The 15,083-nt window shown below is 43.3% G+C and overlaps 1 protein-coding gene across 4 annotated transcripts in view; it reads right to left on the bottom strand.

Moving 5' to 3' along the window:
- LOC126070059 (protocadherin alpha-13) overlaps positions 1-14,026 on the bottom strand; it is a 252,746-nt gene extending 238,720 nt beyond the window's left edge. Inside the window, exons 1-2 of one of the 4 annotated variants that reach the window (XM_049873850.1) lie at positions 11,526-14,026; positions 5,160-5,379 (exon numbers count right to left, since the gene is read on the bottom strand). In XM_049873850.1, coding sequence (XP_049729807.1) covers positions 5,314-5,379; positions 11,526-13,919 — 2,460 coding nt within the window. In that variant the 5' untranslated portion in view covers positions 13,920-14,026 and the 3' untranslated portion in view covers positions 5,160-5,313. Of the gene's footprint in view, positions 1-2,780; positions 5,380-6,814; positions 8,152-11,525 lie in introns of those variants that run through there. The other 3 variants (XM_049873849.1, XM_049873843.1, XM_049873847.1) reach the window with 3 other exon arrangements.
- Between the last annotated feature and the right edge of the window lie 1,057 nt (positions 14,027-15,083).

Raw genomic sequence — 15,083 nt, 5'->3', positions numbered from 1 at the left:
CTACATTAAATGCAAAATGGAATGTCAAAAGAGAATTTTTAACAGTAGATTTCATAATTACTATCAGGAGATGAATATAGTACTAAAGAAACTATGAGTTTAGAAGATTGAGCCTATGTGTGGATAAGAAACAATGAATAATTTCCACTCTCTAGTCATTTCCTTAGGCAATTTTAGTTTTAAAAAATGCAAATAAGAATAAGAAACTAACAAGAATTTATAGACCAATAGATCTGGGAACACCTGGATATAATTTTAAAAGCTTATCATTCACCTATGGTACAAATGTAATGACCAGGCATCCAGTGGGGCAAATTCCACTTGACCGTTCATACCTTCTGCACAGAAATCTCAAGGAAGTGGGAAGAAGTTATGGCACTCTGTGTAAAGTGGCTCCTCCCAAGAAAGAGCTTTTTCCTCATTTATCCAAGCCACTTATTTTTCTTTGTAAAAACCTCAGATGAAATTTTCTGATTACCAGGAAATACATACTCTCTGCATCTTGCAGTTTATCAGCTTGGAGGAGCTAAGAAGTTTCCTGTAGGAATACACTATCCTTAAATGGAGTTCAAGATTTCTGCCCAACAAACTCCTCAAACACTTGAAAAGCAGATCCTAGATGGAAACTAGTGTTGTGACCTATCTGTGAAATGGCTGAGGCTAAGATCACTGAGTGGAACTTATTTCTATCATTCCTCAGTATCCACACATATTTGGGAGGAAAATAACAAATAACTAAGAACCAAATAGTAAGAGACCATTTAGATTCGTGTGTTAACTAGACAACACAGGAATTTCAAATGAAAATGTTGTCATCAAATACCAATCCCTAACCTTGGAAAAACTCCAACTTCATTAGGAAGATATACGCTGCCAGGTGAAATTTAGTGAGCCTACGGACTCGTGGAAAATGTTACCCCAGACCTAAAGTGACATGCCAGAGGAGGGTGATCACTTATTAGGTAACTCCTGATAATAATTATGAGACTTGCTCTTTTAAATTTTCATGTGGCATTTCATTTGCTATCAGTGTAACTATTAGATGCCATCGAATGTATAGTATTATAATAGAGGCATCTCAATGCACAGCGTGAGACCCTCATCCATTAACCCAATGATGCTGATACTGATCAACATGCTAATGTTAAGATTCTAGGTTAGAATTCTCCTCTTGTATGAGGAAGAACGGGGCATCAAGATTGGAGGAAGACTCATTAACAACCTGCGTTATGCAGATGACACAACCTTGCTTGCTGAAAGTGAAGGGGACTTGAAGCACTTACTAATGAAGATCAAAGACCACAGCCTTCAGTATGGATTACACCTCAACATAAAGAAAACAAAAATCCTCACGACTGGACCAATGAGGAACATCATGATAAACGGAGAAAAGATTGAAGTTGTCAAGGATTTCATTTTACTTGGATCCACAATCAATAGCCATGGAAGCAGCAGTCGAGAAATCAAAAGACACATTGCATTGGGCAAATCTGCTGCAAAGGACCTGTTCAAAGTGTTGAAGAGCAAAGATGTCACCCTGAAGACTAAAATGCGTCTGACCCAAGCCATGGTATTTTCAATCACATCATATGCATGTGAAAGCTAGACAATGAATAAGGAAGACCGAAGAAGAGTTGACGCCTTTGAATTGTGGTGTTGGCAAAGAATATTGAATATACCATGGACTGCCAGAAGAACGAACAAATCTGTCTTAGAAGAAGTACAACGAGAATGCTCCTTAGAAGCAAGGATGGCGAGACTGCATCTTACATTCTTTGGACGTGTTGTCAGGAGGGATCAGTCCCTGGAGAAGGACATCATGCTTGGCAGAGTACAGGGTCAGCGGAAAACAGGAAGATCCTCAACGAGGTGGATTGACACAGTGGCTGCAACAATGAGCTCAAGCATAACAACGATTGTAAAGATGGCACAGGACCAGGCAGTGTTTCGTTCTGTTGTGCATAGGGTCGCTATGAGTCGGAACCGACTCTACGGGCACCTAACAACACCACCATGAGGACAAAGTCCCACCATCTGGCCATAATGTGATTTTAAAATGTTAACATTTTTGAATTAAACAAAATTAAGAGAGATTCTGCCCTCACTGAACTCTCTAGTGTGCCTTAAAACTTCGAAGATGATCCAAGTCTGAAATCTCTGTCCCAAATGACAAGTTATTTTACTTGTAAAAGAAATACCTAAGATTAGGTATTGTAATAACCTATGGTAGACAATTTAGAGGGTCTTGGTATTAAAAGATCCATTCAAGCTGCTTTCAAACACAAGGAAAAGAAAAAAATAAATGTTGCATAAATAGGTAAAGACAAATTAATTTATGACCCAAAGAATAATCTAGAAAATGTTCAAACATTCAGACGTAATGAATAGATTATGCAAATTGGAAACACATTATAATCGCATTCTTTAATTTTTTCCAATTGTGATCTCAAAAAAACTTGAGAGAAAAATATTTACATGCAATATTAAAGTTCGCTGAAGTGTTATTCAACACTTCAAGGTTTTTTAAAATCCTGGATAGATTTAATTTTGGAAAAGCCAATTGGAGTAGAATTTGATTTAACGTAAAAATAAGAAAAGCATTTAAATAAATTCTCAATGGAAGAGCCTGAAGTCTAATTGATACCCCATATTGCATGGTAGGATAATGATATAAAGTAAAGGCAGATGTATGAAACTAAATAATTAATAGCTATCATAATAATAAATAAAGGAAATAGAATAGTTCTAGAATTGGTAGGGAAAAAAAGGAAAAAGCTCACCTTTCCTAAGTGCTCTGATTCTGAGGGCTGTTGTCTTTCTTCCATGGACTCTGGACCCTGAGGTAGGTTGGGGCTGAAGGCCATGAGGTCAGTCTTGGGCGGCCCCTCCCCAGAGTACACCCTCTGCCGCCTCTGCTGCGAGTAGGACCAGGTCCCCACCGCGCTGGAGCACACCAGTGTGGGCTTCCCCGGCCCGCACACGCCCTTTGTGGGTGGCGCCGAGCACCAGAGCGCTGTGTACAGCAGCAGCGTGAGCACCAACAGGCTGGACACTGCGCAGATGGCGATAATCAGGTACACGTTGATATTCACCAGCGTCGCCGCCGGGTCAGCAGAACCCGACGGCACTTGCAAAGACGTCTTCTGAGCCTGGCTACTTTCCACCAGCGACACCAGCACGGTGGCCGTGGCTACCAGAGGCGGCTCCCCGTGGTCCTTCACCAGCACCAGGAAGCGCTGGCGTGGCGCGTCCGCTTCGTCCAGGGCGCGCGTCGTGCACACCTCACCGGTGTACAGACCCACGCGGAACGGGATGTGCGCGCCGCCGGCTGCCGGCTGCAGCTCATATGACAGCCACGCGTTATAGCCCGAGTCGGCGTCCACCGCGCGCACTTTCGCCACCACTTGGCCCACACCCACAGACCGAGACACCAGCTCGCTCACCGCGCCGCCCACCCCAGGCGGTAGCAGCGCCGGCGCATTGTCGTTCTCGTCCAGCACGAAAACCTGCAGCGTCACGTTGCTGCCCAGAGGTGGGAAGCCCGCGTCGCGAGCGCTCACCTGGAACTGAAGCAGCTCCAGCTCCTCGTGGTCCAGGGGCTGCAGCACGTACACCTTGCCGCTCTCGGCATGCACCGACACGTAGCTCGACAGCGCGCGCTCGCCCACCCGCCGCTCCACCAGCAAGTAGGACACCAGCGCATTCTCCTTCGCGTCCGCGTCGCGCGCTGACACCGTGAAGATGTGGGAGCCCGGCGGGTTGTTCTCCTTCACTAACACCGTGTACTCAGGCTTCTCGAACGTGGGCGCGTTGTCGTTCACGTCGGCCACCTCCACGGATAAGTTAGCTGTGGCCGACAGAGAAGGAGAGCCCTGGTCCCTCGCTGTCACCACAAGTACATAGGCCGACACGCTCTCGCGGTCCAGGGCGCTGTCCAGCATCAGCGAGTAGTAATTCTTGTAGGTGGACACGAGCTTGAAGGGGACATGGGGTGTCAGGGTGCAGGTCACTTGCCCGTTGGCACCGGAGTCGCGATCAGATACCGTGATGAGGGCGATGACGGTGCCAGGTGGAGCGTCCTCTCGTATGGGGAGTGAAAGAGACGTTATGGAGACTTCTGGTCTGTTATCATTGATATCTACGAGTTTTACTGAAATTTTACAGTGCCCTGACATTGATGGAGTTCCTTTGTCAGCTGCAACGACTTGGATCTCATAGGATTTCATTTCTTCGTAATCTAGTTGTCCCTTAATTCTGACATCTCCTGAGCTGGGATCTATTTTGAACTTGCTCTGTATGGTAGAAGGTACATCACTACTGAGTGAATACACTATTTCGCTGTTTGATCCTTCGTCTGCATCAGAAGCGTTTAGCTTAATCACTAAGGTTCCGTTTGCGATGTTTTCTAACAATTGTACTTTGTAAACTGATTGATCAAAACTAGGTTCGTTGTCATTCACATCTAGTACCTCAATAAGCAGTTGGACCGTGCCCGTGAGCTCAGGTTTGCCCCCATCAGTAGCCACTAGTAACAAATTAATCTCGGGAGTTTCTTCTCTGTCCAGAGATTTCTTCAGTACAAGAGACAGAGATTGGCTTAGTTCATCATTTGTCTGTATGTCTAGAAAGAAAAACTCACTGGAACTGAGCCTGTAGGAAAGCAGAGCGTTTACCCCGATGTCCGCATCAGATGCTCCCTCTAGAGGAAACCGCGAGTCAAGCAGCCTCGATTCGTGAAACCAGATAGTCTTTATTGCCATGGGAAATACCGGCGGGTTGTCGTTAATGTCCCTCACCTCCACCTCCACGTGGAAAACCTGCAGCGGCTTGTCCACGATCACCTCCAGGTGGATGCTGCACACCGCGCTCCGCCCGCACAGCTCCTCGCGGTCGATCCGAGAATTCACGAACAAAATGCCGTTCTGCAGATTCACCTCCAGAAGGTCCGCGCGGCCTTTGGACGCCACCCGGAACAGGCGCGGCACCAGCTCGGCCAGCTCCAGCCCCAGGTCCTGCGCGATACGGCCCACGAAGGTGCCGTGTTTGGCCTCCTCGGGGACCGAGTAGTGGACCTGGCCGCTCCCGGCCTCCCAGGCTGCGAGGAGCAGAAGCGACAGCAGCAGGCGCCGGACTTTCCGGCCCCTCGTAGAAAACACCATTACCAATCCTCAGTGAGTTAATCAAACTAGAAAATCATATTTTGAAAAAATGTAAATATTATCTTCTATTCTCTGCTCAAGTCCTGCAGCTCCTCTTATTGTCCTTCTCTGGAGTGACAAAAGGGCTTCTGCTATTTTTTCCTTCCTCACGGGATTAGAAAGCACTCTGTGGTAGACAGCGACACCATGTGGCTAAAATGTAGGCTCTACTGTTAATCATCTAGGTTTTAAACGAAACAATTTTCTGGTCAAAGTTTATTCATAGCTTCTATCGTGAAAAAATGCCTATTTTAAACTCTGAAACATATTGTCATCTTTCTTTTACCATGTATTCAAACAAACTGCATACCAATCAAAGAGTATTTTACTCAACTGAAAATATATTTGTGTATACCTCTGTTTTTTGTGATTTAATTTTTTAAGTTGTTTATAGATATTTGGAAGTTAATTTATTTCATCCGCATTTCGATAATGTACTCTTAATTTAGAATTACTTTCTTTTCTATTATATTTGAGTTTCAATGCAATACAATTGATCTCTTTTTTGTGTTAATTACTTGAGAACATAGTGTTTTATTAATCTTACCTGACCTCTTAACCCACACACACACAAAAGTGAAAATAGAATAAAGATAATACTAGGTTAAATAAGGGGAAACCCAGGGGTGGAGTCAGTGTACTAAAAGGTCATTATCAATTAGTCTAAGTAGGTCACAAATTTTGTCTTTGCCTTCTTAGAGAAAAGAGGAAAATAAAATTAATTGCAAGATTCACAGTGTTCATAAAATACAAGAAAAATCTTTGCTCAAAAGAAGTTAGCTTTTCTTGGTGCTGGAGCACAATAATGATTTCTCCTTTAAGTCCAATATCTTAAGATACTTATTCATACCCTCTGTGGAAGTGTGTATTTATATTAATCAGTACTCTAATAATGAATCCCAACTAAACTGACTTAATCGTTCTTTTATCGGCTTATACATGGGCATGAGTAATGATTTACTGGTTTCAAGCAGAGCTGGATCTACACATTTTAATAATGCCATAGGAAAATATCCTCATGTCTACAATTTCTTTTCTTCTCTGTTAACCTTATTATTAGGTAGGCTTTTCCCAAGTGATGGCAAACTAACCAAATCAGCATTTGGCTTATATTATTAGTATAGCAACTCTCAAAAGAAATTGCTTTTTTTCCTAATAGCCTAGTAAAAATCTACATATCACATTCTTTGACTGTTTAGATGATGTGTCTTTGTCAATAGTTCTGATGGCTCTTACGTTGGCCAGACATGTGTCACTTGTTCACACGAGGAGATGGAATCAGCCCCATCTAACTTATGTGGACTGAGAATGAAGAGGTTGGTTCTTGTGAAGGTCAGGGCAAGGGCTCATATACCAAACTCTCCTAGAACTTAAACTGATTGCACATAGTTACAGATTGGCTATTACATCATTACATAGCTGCAGTGCAACTATATTGGTGTGATATCCAGTATTTTTGTATATAACCAGTGGCCAATATAGCAACATGGCACTGTTGAGATATAACAGAATTATACATAGAATCCAGGTATTTGATCCAGGCCTTTGCACTTATCAAATCAAATTGTCAGTTCCATAGGTTTATATATCCAAGCATTCATTCTTGCAAAACCTTCAACCCAGTCTCGCACAAAACTACTACAAAGGCCCAAAGGAAAATAAAAATTCTGTTATAAGAAAGGTAAATGGATGCTAGGCAAGAAAAATGAAGAGGTGCCTGCTACATTTCTATGTCAGTTAGCTGTTTTCTTCTTTTATCTTTTATATAAGAAGAAATCACAACATAATTATTTTTTCTACACAGTCCATGTAATCCAATCTGCTTAATGGTTAGTGTGATGGTTAAGATTGTGTGTCAGCTTGGCTGGACCATGATCCTTAGTGTTTATATGTGATCACTCCCATGATGGGATCTGCTGTGAGTAGACAATCAGTTGAAAGGGAGTTTCCTTGGGCATTTGGCCCGCATCCGGATATAAGTGGACTTTCTGGCTTTTGCCCGCTCTGGATCCTGCAGCTGCCTCCTATTTGTCTGATCTCTGGTTCTTGGGACTTGAGCTAGCAGCTTATCTGCCAATCTTGGGATTTGTAGATCTTCACAGCCCGTGAACAAGAGCCCTTCTCTCCGACCTGCCCATCCTGGGTTTGCCAGCACTTGCAGTTATATGAATCAGGAGATGCCTTGCAGTCTTGCCTGTCGATCTTGGGATTCATGGATATCGACAGCCTGTGAACAAGAGCCCTGCTCTCTAACCTGCAGATCTTGGGTTCACCAGCCCCTGCGGCTACTTGAATCAGGAGAAGCCTCTATCCTGATCCACGGACTTGGGATGTTCCAGCCTCTAAAATCGAGTGAGCCTCCTTGATATAAATCTCTATATATTTATACGCTTTACTGGTTTTGATTCTGTAGAGAACCCAGCCTAAGACAGTCAGATACCTTAGTAAAAATGTCAATAATAATGTTCTCCTCTCAGTTGTATTAAGGAGTTCCTGGTGGCACAGACAGTTAAGTGCTTGACTACCAGTCAAAAGGTTGGCAGTTCAAACACACCCAGAGGTACCTTGGAAGAGGGACCTGGAGATTTGTTTCCAAAACATCACACTCTTTAAAACCCTATGGAGAAGTTCTATTCTGTACGCATGAGGTCGCTCATCGGAATTGACTCCACAGCAACTAACGACAACAGTCATATAACTTGTAATGCTCCCTTCTTAGAATTTCTCCTGCTGACATTCATTTTGCAGGCATTGAACTCCGATAAATATATTGCTGCCCACTGAATATTTCAGATTTCCCTCTAAAGTAAATGCAGATTTATTTCTTGCTCCTACGACATCCCCTGTGGTTATGAGAAATTCCCTAGGTCAGCTTTTCTCCACCAGTTGGTTCAGCACCCCAGATTGCTTTGATCTTATAGCCTCTCGGTATCAACCTGTGCTTCCATAATTGCTGCAAGAGGAAGAGATAGCAGAAAAGAGTTATGGTGGCAATTCTATGCTTCTGCCTGGAAGTGACACACATCATTCCACTTCACTGGCCAAAGAAAATCACATAGCCATGCCACCTCAAGGCAACAGGAAAATGCAATCCTCTGGGGCTCCCAGAAGAACAGAAACGTTGGTAAGCAGCACTGGTGGCTACCAAAATAAACAACTGTTTCTCGTTCTCATTTATTTGTATTCTTTTTTCCCCTGTTCATTAGTATTTATTTATTTTTCTTTTTTAAGTTTATTGTGCTTTAGATGAAAGTTTACAGCTCAAGTTAATTTCTCATTAAAAAATTTATATACATATTGTTTTGTAACATTGGTTGCAAATCCCCACAATGTGACAGCACCTCCCCCTTTCCACCCTGGTTTCCCTGTGTCCATTCGTCCAGTTCCTGTTCCTTCCTACCTTTGGGCATGGTCTTCACGTGTGTTATTTTTTGTATTATATGCATGTCTAATCTTTGTCTGAAAAGTGGGCTTCTGGAGTGACTTTAGTTTTGAGTTAGCAGAGTGTCTGGGGGCCATAGTCTCGGGGGTTCCTCCAGTCTCTGTCAGACCAGTAAGTCTGGTCTTTTTTTCATGAATTTAAATTCTGTTCTACATTTTTCTCTGGTTCTGTGCAGGGCTCTCTATTTTGATCCCTGTCAGACCAGTCGGTGGTGGCAGCTGGCCACTGTCTAGTTCTTCTGGGCTCAGGCTGGTGGAGTCTCTGGTTCATGTGGTTTTTAGTCCTTTGGGTATTTGTCTTCTTGGCTGATCACAAGTCTTAAAGGTGTCTCAAATGACACCTTACTTTTCTAATTATTTATTGTTATACCAGAAAACAGAATTACAGGCAGTGGAAAAGACAATATTTTCCTATAGATGAAATTGCATTGGTGTCATTATACCAAGGTAACTTGAAAACAAAATGGCACTTTATGATATAAATATTGGTAGAGGCCAAAACTAATTACCAAAGTTGAATAATACAAAAAAAAAAAGGTATCTTTTCATCAAGATTTTACTGAGAAAAATAATGGTTTTTATTTTCATTGCGGAGTTTGAAAATTGGAGCTTCCACAGAAAAATGAGAATAATCCTGTTTCTCTCAAAATTTCCGTACAATCATAAAGGTCATGTTATTCTTTGTCTAGTTCTTTCAAATACTTTTTAATGTTAAACAAAATTAATCCAATTGCATAACAATGGTTATAACATGGTATTAAGTTCTCAGCATATATAACTCCACCTTTTGAGGTCATGGGCATCTTAAAGTCAATAAATTTCCTAAATGAAAGGCTAAATTGTAAGGATATGATGAAATAAGCACTAAAAATAGAATTTGCCATAAATCTATATTAATGTTTTTATTAATACTAAAGTATTCAATGAATAACGAATGAATCAGAGGAAAGAACAGGTGGAAAAGTAAAAAAAGAAAGCAACTGGTTGGTCTCTATGAAGAAGAATCCTGATACAATGCATTCCCGGGAAGAAATATTGTGAAAAAAGACAACAGTGTTGAAGTTGTATCAACTACATGAAGATTCTGAATGGGCAAAGAACTACCAATAGGCATCCACCCATATTTACATTAAAATAAATACTTGAAATAAAATACAACTTCTTGATAATCTTTTCCCTGTTTTAGAAGTACCTTTTTTCATAAAAAATTGATTTTCAAACTTTGTAGTCCTTTTGGTTTCAATAGTGATTAATTTTTGAGATCCACCTCCAAGTTACTACTTTCAAGTAATCTAGAAAACTTTTAACCTTCACAACAACCATTACAACACAGAAAGAATTGTTTGGCTGTTCTTGAATTCACAATGTATCAATCTAAAATTCCGTGCTTGACAGTGATCCCAATGCAGTTGTATGAAGGCAGACCTGAATGCCTTCAGGCAAAATTAAAAAAAAAAAAAAGGCTATTGGTATTCATCAAATGATGTTTAATTCCATTAATAATCGTAGGGTTAGCTTCTCATTGAAGTACTGCTAGATTACTGCTTTTTTTAACCTACGTAAATTCTTGAAGAAGCAAGTCGTGCCATTCTAGTTTCAAATGCCAGCCTCTACCTCAAAAAGAAAATGGTATGTTTATCCTTTCAATACAATCCACGATTTTCAGTTCCTCCTTAAAACATAGCTTGCTCTGTCCCATTCAATTGTTTGATCATTTAATTGTCCCTTAAAAGGCATTTTCCAGCCACTTGATTATATTGCTCTTGTGCTGAAGCAATGAGAATTACACTGTTTTCTGAATACTGTTTGCATAAAAGGGAATGACTTAATCTGCTTTGTTTCCAGAAGACTTACTAATAACAGCCACATATTACTATTTTTTTAGCCAAGAATGCAATAAGATCCTCCTTTATGCACACTTTGGTTAGACAAAGAAAAGTTCAGAAAAGAATACTGAACTTAGTTTTTCTGAACCTCAGGCACTCATCCATTAAATGGGACTAAAGTATCCGCATCACAAAGTCATTAAAAGGGTTGATCGAGGAGGTGAAAACGAAGAGTTTGAAAACATCTGTGAGTAAATGGGAGCTGTTCAATAAGTGTTTCCTCACTGGATCTCCTAAGCAACAAATCCATGCAATTTTAAGCCTTCTAGACCCAGGTGAACTCAAGGTCAATGGCATCAGGAAATTGTCCACAATGACAATGAAAGTCGTGGTTGTAAGTTTTAACATGGAAATAAAAAAGTTATCCAATACTGTAGATATATTTTCAATTACATTTACTTAAAAACTCTTTTTTTATTGCCCATTTTTAAAATTAGCAACCTTAGGAAAAGTAGATGGTTTCTGTAACTCTGCCTATTTGTCCAGGCTTTGACATTTTACTAGAAGATACCGGTAATAATGGAGCCCTGATGCCACAATGGTTAAGACCTTGGCCGCTAATGGAAAGGTCGGCAGTTCAAGCCCACCAGGGGTCCTTGGAAACCCTATAGGGCAGTTCTACTCTGTCCTATAGGGTGTTATGAGTCGGAATCGCCTTGCGACAATGGGTTTTTTTTTCCTTAATAGGTGATAATATCTATATTTTGACCACATTGAGAATTTCACCACGTTGAGATCCTGTGTTAAATATTAACAGCACTACTTAGAATTTAAGTATATATTTGTTAAGCATCTTACCATTTCAATCAAGGAACAAGACAATTTGTCCCTATTTTGTTTTGTTTGTTTTTAAATTCCATTCAAGAGACAGCTTCAAGCAATAGAATAGCTACATTAAATGGCAAGATTTGGTTCAACATTAGCGAACACCTCGAATAAATTTTTTAAGTAACATTTGAAAATATTGTTAAATAAGTTAAAGCTCCAAAGTTGGACTTACATTACTGGAAAGATCCGAATTTGCTTCTGGATATTCATTTCTTTCTGCCACGTTCAGATCCGGAGGTAGACTGGGGCTGAAGGCCATGAGGTCGGTCTTGGGCGGCCCCTCTCCAGAGCACACCCTCTGCGGCCTCTGCTGCGAGTAGGACCAGCTCTCCACGGCTCTGGAGCACACGAGCGTGGGCTTCCCCGGCCCCCACGCGCCCTCTGTGGGCGGCGCAGAGCACCGCAGCGCGGTGTACAGCAGCAGCGTGAGCACCAACAGGCTGGACACTGCGCAGATGGCGATGATCAGGTACACGTTGACATCCACCAGCGTCGCCTCGGGTCCCGCGGCACCCGACGACACTCGCGACGACGTCTTCAGAGCCTGGCCGCTCTCCACTAGCGACACCAGCACTGTGGCCGTGGCCATCAGCGGCGGCTCCCCGTGGTCCTTCACCAGCACCAACAGGCGCTGGCGGGGCGCGTCCCCCTCGTCCAGGGCGCGCGTCGTGCTCACCTCGCCGGTGTACAGACCCACGCGGAACGGACTACGTCCGCCGCCAGCCGCCGGCTGTAGTTCATAAGACAGCCATGCGTTGTAGCCGGAGTCAGCGTCCACCGCGCGCACCTTCGCCACCACGTGGCCTGCACCCACTGACAGCGGCACCAGCTCATTCGCAGAGCCGCTCACGCCGCCCGACCCAGGCGGCAGCAGCGCCGGCGCGTTGTCGTTCTCGTCCAGCACGAACACCTGCAGCGTCACATTGCTGCCCAGAGGCGGGAAGCCCGAGTCGCGCGCGCTCACCTGGAACTGCAGCAACTCCAGCTCCTCGTGGTCCAGCGGCTGCAGCGCGTACACCTTGCCGCTCTCGGCGTGCACCGACACGTAGCTCGACAGCGCGCGCTCGCCCACCCGCCGCTCCACCAGCGAGTAGGACACCAGTGCGTTCTCTTGAGCGTCCGCGTCATGTGCCGACACCGTGAAGATGTGGCAGCCCGGCGGGTTGTTCTCCTTCACAAACACCGTGTACTCGGGCTGCTCGAATGCCGGCGCGTTGTCATTCACGTCGGCCACCTCCACGGACAAGCTAGCAGTGGCCGACAAGGAAGGCGAGCCCCCGTCCCGAGCTGTCACCATAAGCGTATAGGCCCACACGCTCTCCCGGTCCAGGGCGCTGTCCAGCACCAGCGAATAGTAATTCTTGAATGCGGACACCAGCTTGAAGGGGACATCGGGCATCAGGGTGCAGGTCACCTGTCCGTTGGCACTGGAGTCGCGGTCGGACACGCTGATCAGGGCAATGACGCTGCCGTGTGGAGCGTCCTCTCTGACCGGCAAAGACAGCGAAGTTACTGATACTTCGGGGGCATTATCATTGATATCTAAGACATTCACTAGGACTGTGCAGTGCCCTCTCATTTGTGGGCTCCCCTTATCTGCTGCTTCCACTAGGATTTCATAAGAGGTGATTTCTTCATAATCTAAATTCCCTTTTAGTCGTATTTCTCCAGTATTTAAAATGATGGTGAATATTTCTGTTATCCTGAAATAATTATCTCTACTAAAGTGGTAGGTGATCTCTTGGTTGGAACCTTCATCCACATCTGAAGCATTTAACTTTATTACAGACGTCCAATTTATGGCATTTTCCCGAAGACTTACTTCATACACCGATTGGTCAAACTCAGGAGCATTGTCGTTGACGTCTAGTACCTCGATAAGCAGTTTAACGCTGCCTGTGAGTTCAGGTTTGCCCCCGTCTGTGGCTGTTAGTAACAAGGAGTGCTCACGAATTTCCTCTCTGTCTAATGATTTCTTTAATACGAGTACTACCAATTTATTTGGATAGTTTTTCGAAATTACATTCAGCGAAAAATAATCACTGGGCGTGAGCCTATACGTTAGCAAAGCGTTGGAGCCGATGTCCGCGTCAGTCGCGCCCTCTAGTGGAAACCGAGAATCTAGCGGCCTAGATTCTAAAATGGACAATGTTTTCAGTGATCCCGGGAACACCGGTGGGTTGTCATTAATGTCCCTCACCTCCACCTCCACGTGGAAAACCTGCAGCGGCTTGTCCACGATCACCTCCAGGTGGATGCTGCACACCGCGCTCCGCCCGCACAGCTCCTCGCGGTCGATCCGAGAATTCACGAACAAAATGCCGTTCTGCAGATTCACCTCCAGAAGGTCCGCGCGGCCTTTGGACGCCACCCGGAACAGGCGCGGCACCAGCTCGGCCAGCTCCAGCCCCAGGTCCTGCGCGATGCGGCCCACGAAGGTGCCGTGTTTGGCCTCCTCGAGGACGGAGTAGTGGACCTGGCCGCTCCCGGCCTCCCAGGCTGCGAGGAGCAGAAGCGACAGCAGCAAGCGCCGGGATCCCGGGCCTTTTCTGGGAGAACCTACCATAGCACAAGTTGAGAGCCTCGGATATCAAAGCTGGCTGCTTATTTGGAGTTAAAACACAAGAATCTTGTTATACTATAAGCCTCACACTCCGTGAACTACAATGGCCGGAGCGGATGTGGAACTCCGCCTCCTCTTTTGTGTATCTCTGACAGCCCTGCTAAAAGCAGGATTTTGGGCGAAGAGAGACCTCAAGTGTCTAAAGTTATAAATGCATCAACTACCTAGAGAGCATAGTTTTATTTCTTCAAATACTGCAATCCTTTCTTAATGTGTATAGTTGATTTCATCAAATTGATTGCAAATATTCCAAATTTCTCCAAATGAATAGCATTACCACAAACAATCCTACGTTAAAATACGATTCTCTACCCTAAATTTACACGTTTATTTATAGCACGATTCACTGCATATGGAACTCTCAAGAAAATTTTTGAGTATTTAAAATTTACCTAGAGATTAACTTCCTCAAATAAATTTAGTACAAAAGCAACTTTGATTTTCAAACTCAAATACTGTAATATACTTCTTATCAACCTTAACTATCTGCAACACAAATAAATATAATCCACCAAAGTAATTATTTTAAAAACCTGAAAAAATTTATTTAAAGTCAGTGGGTGATCAAATGGATTTAAATACATGACAACTCTCTCGTCAAAAGCATGTAATCTTGTAGAAGGCCAATAATTACTTTGAAAAATTGCTTTGAAAATAGAGAAATTCTTAAAGAATGCCTCAATTAACATGTGGAAAATGGAGAAAGATTGTTGCACTGATATTATGATATTTTCTTAATGGTACGACACAATGTTTAGGTCATATTAGTGGAAACAAAAATTAAGACATTTAATAAATGCACTGGACTTTGGCTAATAAACTGAATGTGAGTTAAATGTTATGTTACTAAAAACAAAAACAAAAAACCAGACCCAGTGTGGTCCAGTCAATTCTGACTCATAGCGACCCTATAGGAAAGAGTAGAACTGCCCCATAGAGTTTCAAGGAGCACCTAGAAGATTTGAACTGCTGACCCTTTGCTTAGCAGCCGTAGCACTTAACCACTACGCCACCAGGGTTGCTGTTAGGTTACTAGATCAGGAATTTTCAACCTGACTGCCCACTTTGTAAAGATTGTTTTGAATGCTGTTGTCACATTTTTTCTAA

The sequence above is a fragment of the Elephas maximus genome, chromosome 2 (genome assembly GCF_024166365.1).
Source record: "Elephas maximus indicus isolate mEleMax1 chromosome 2, mEleMax1 primary haplotype, whole genome shotgun sequence".
Lineage (NCBI taxonomy): Eukaryota > Metazoa > Chordata > Mammalia > Proboscidea > Elephantidae > Elephas > Elephas maximus.
The sequence above is the reverse complement of the archived record's forward strand: the minus strand, read 5'-3'. Positions and strand labels throughout refer to the sequence as shown.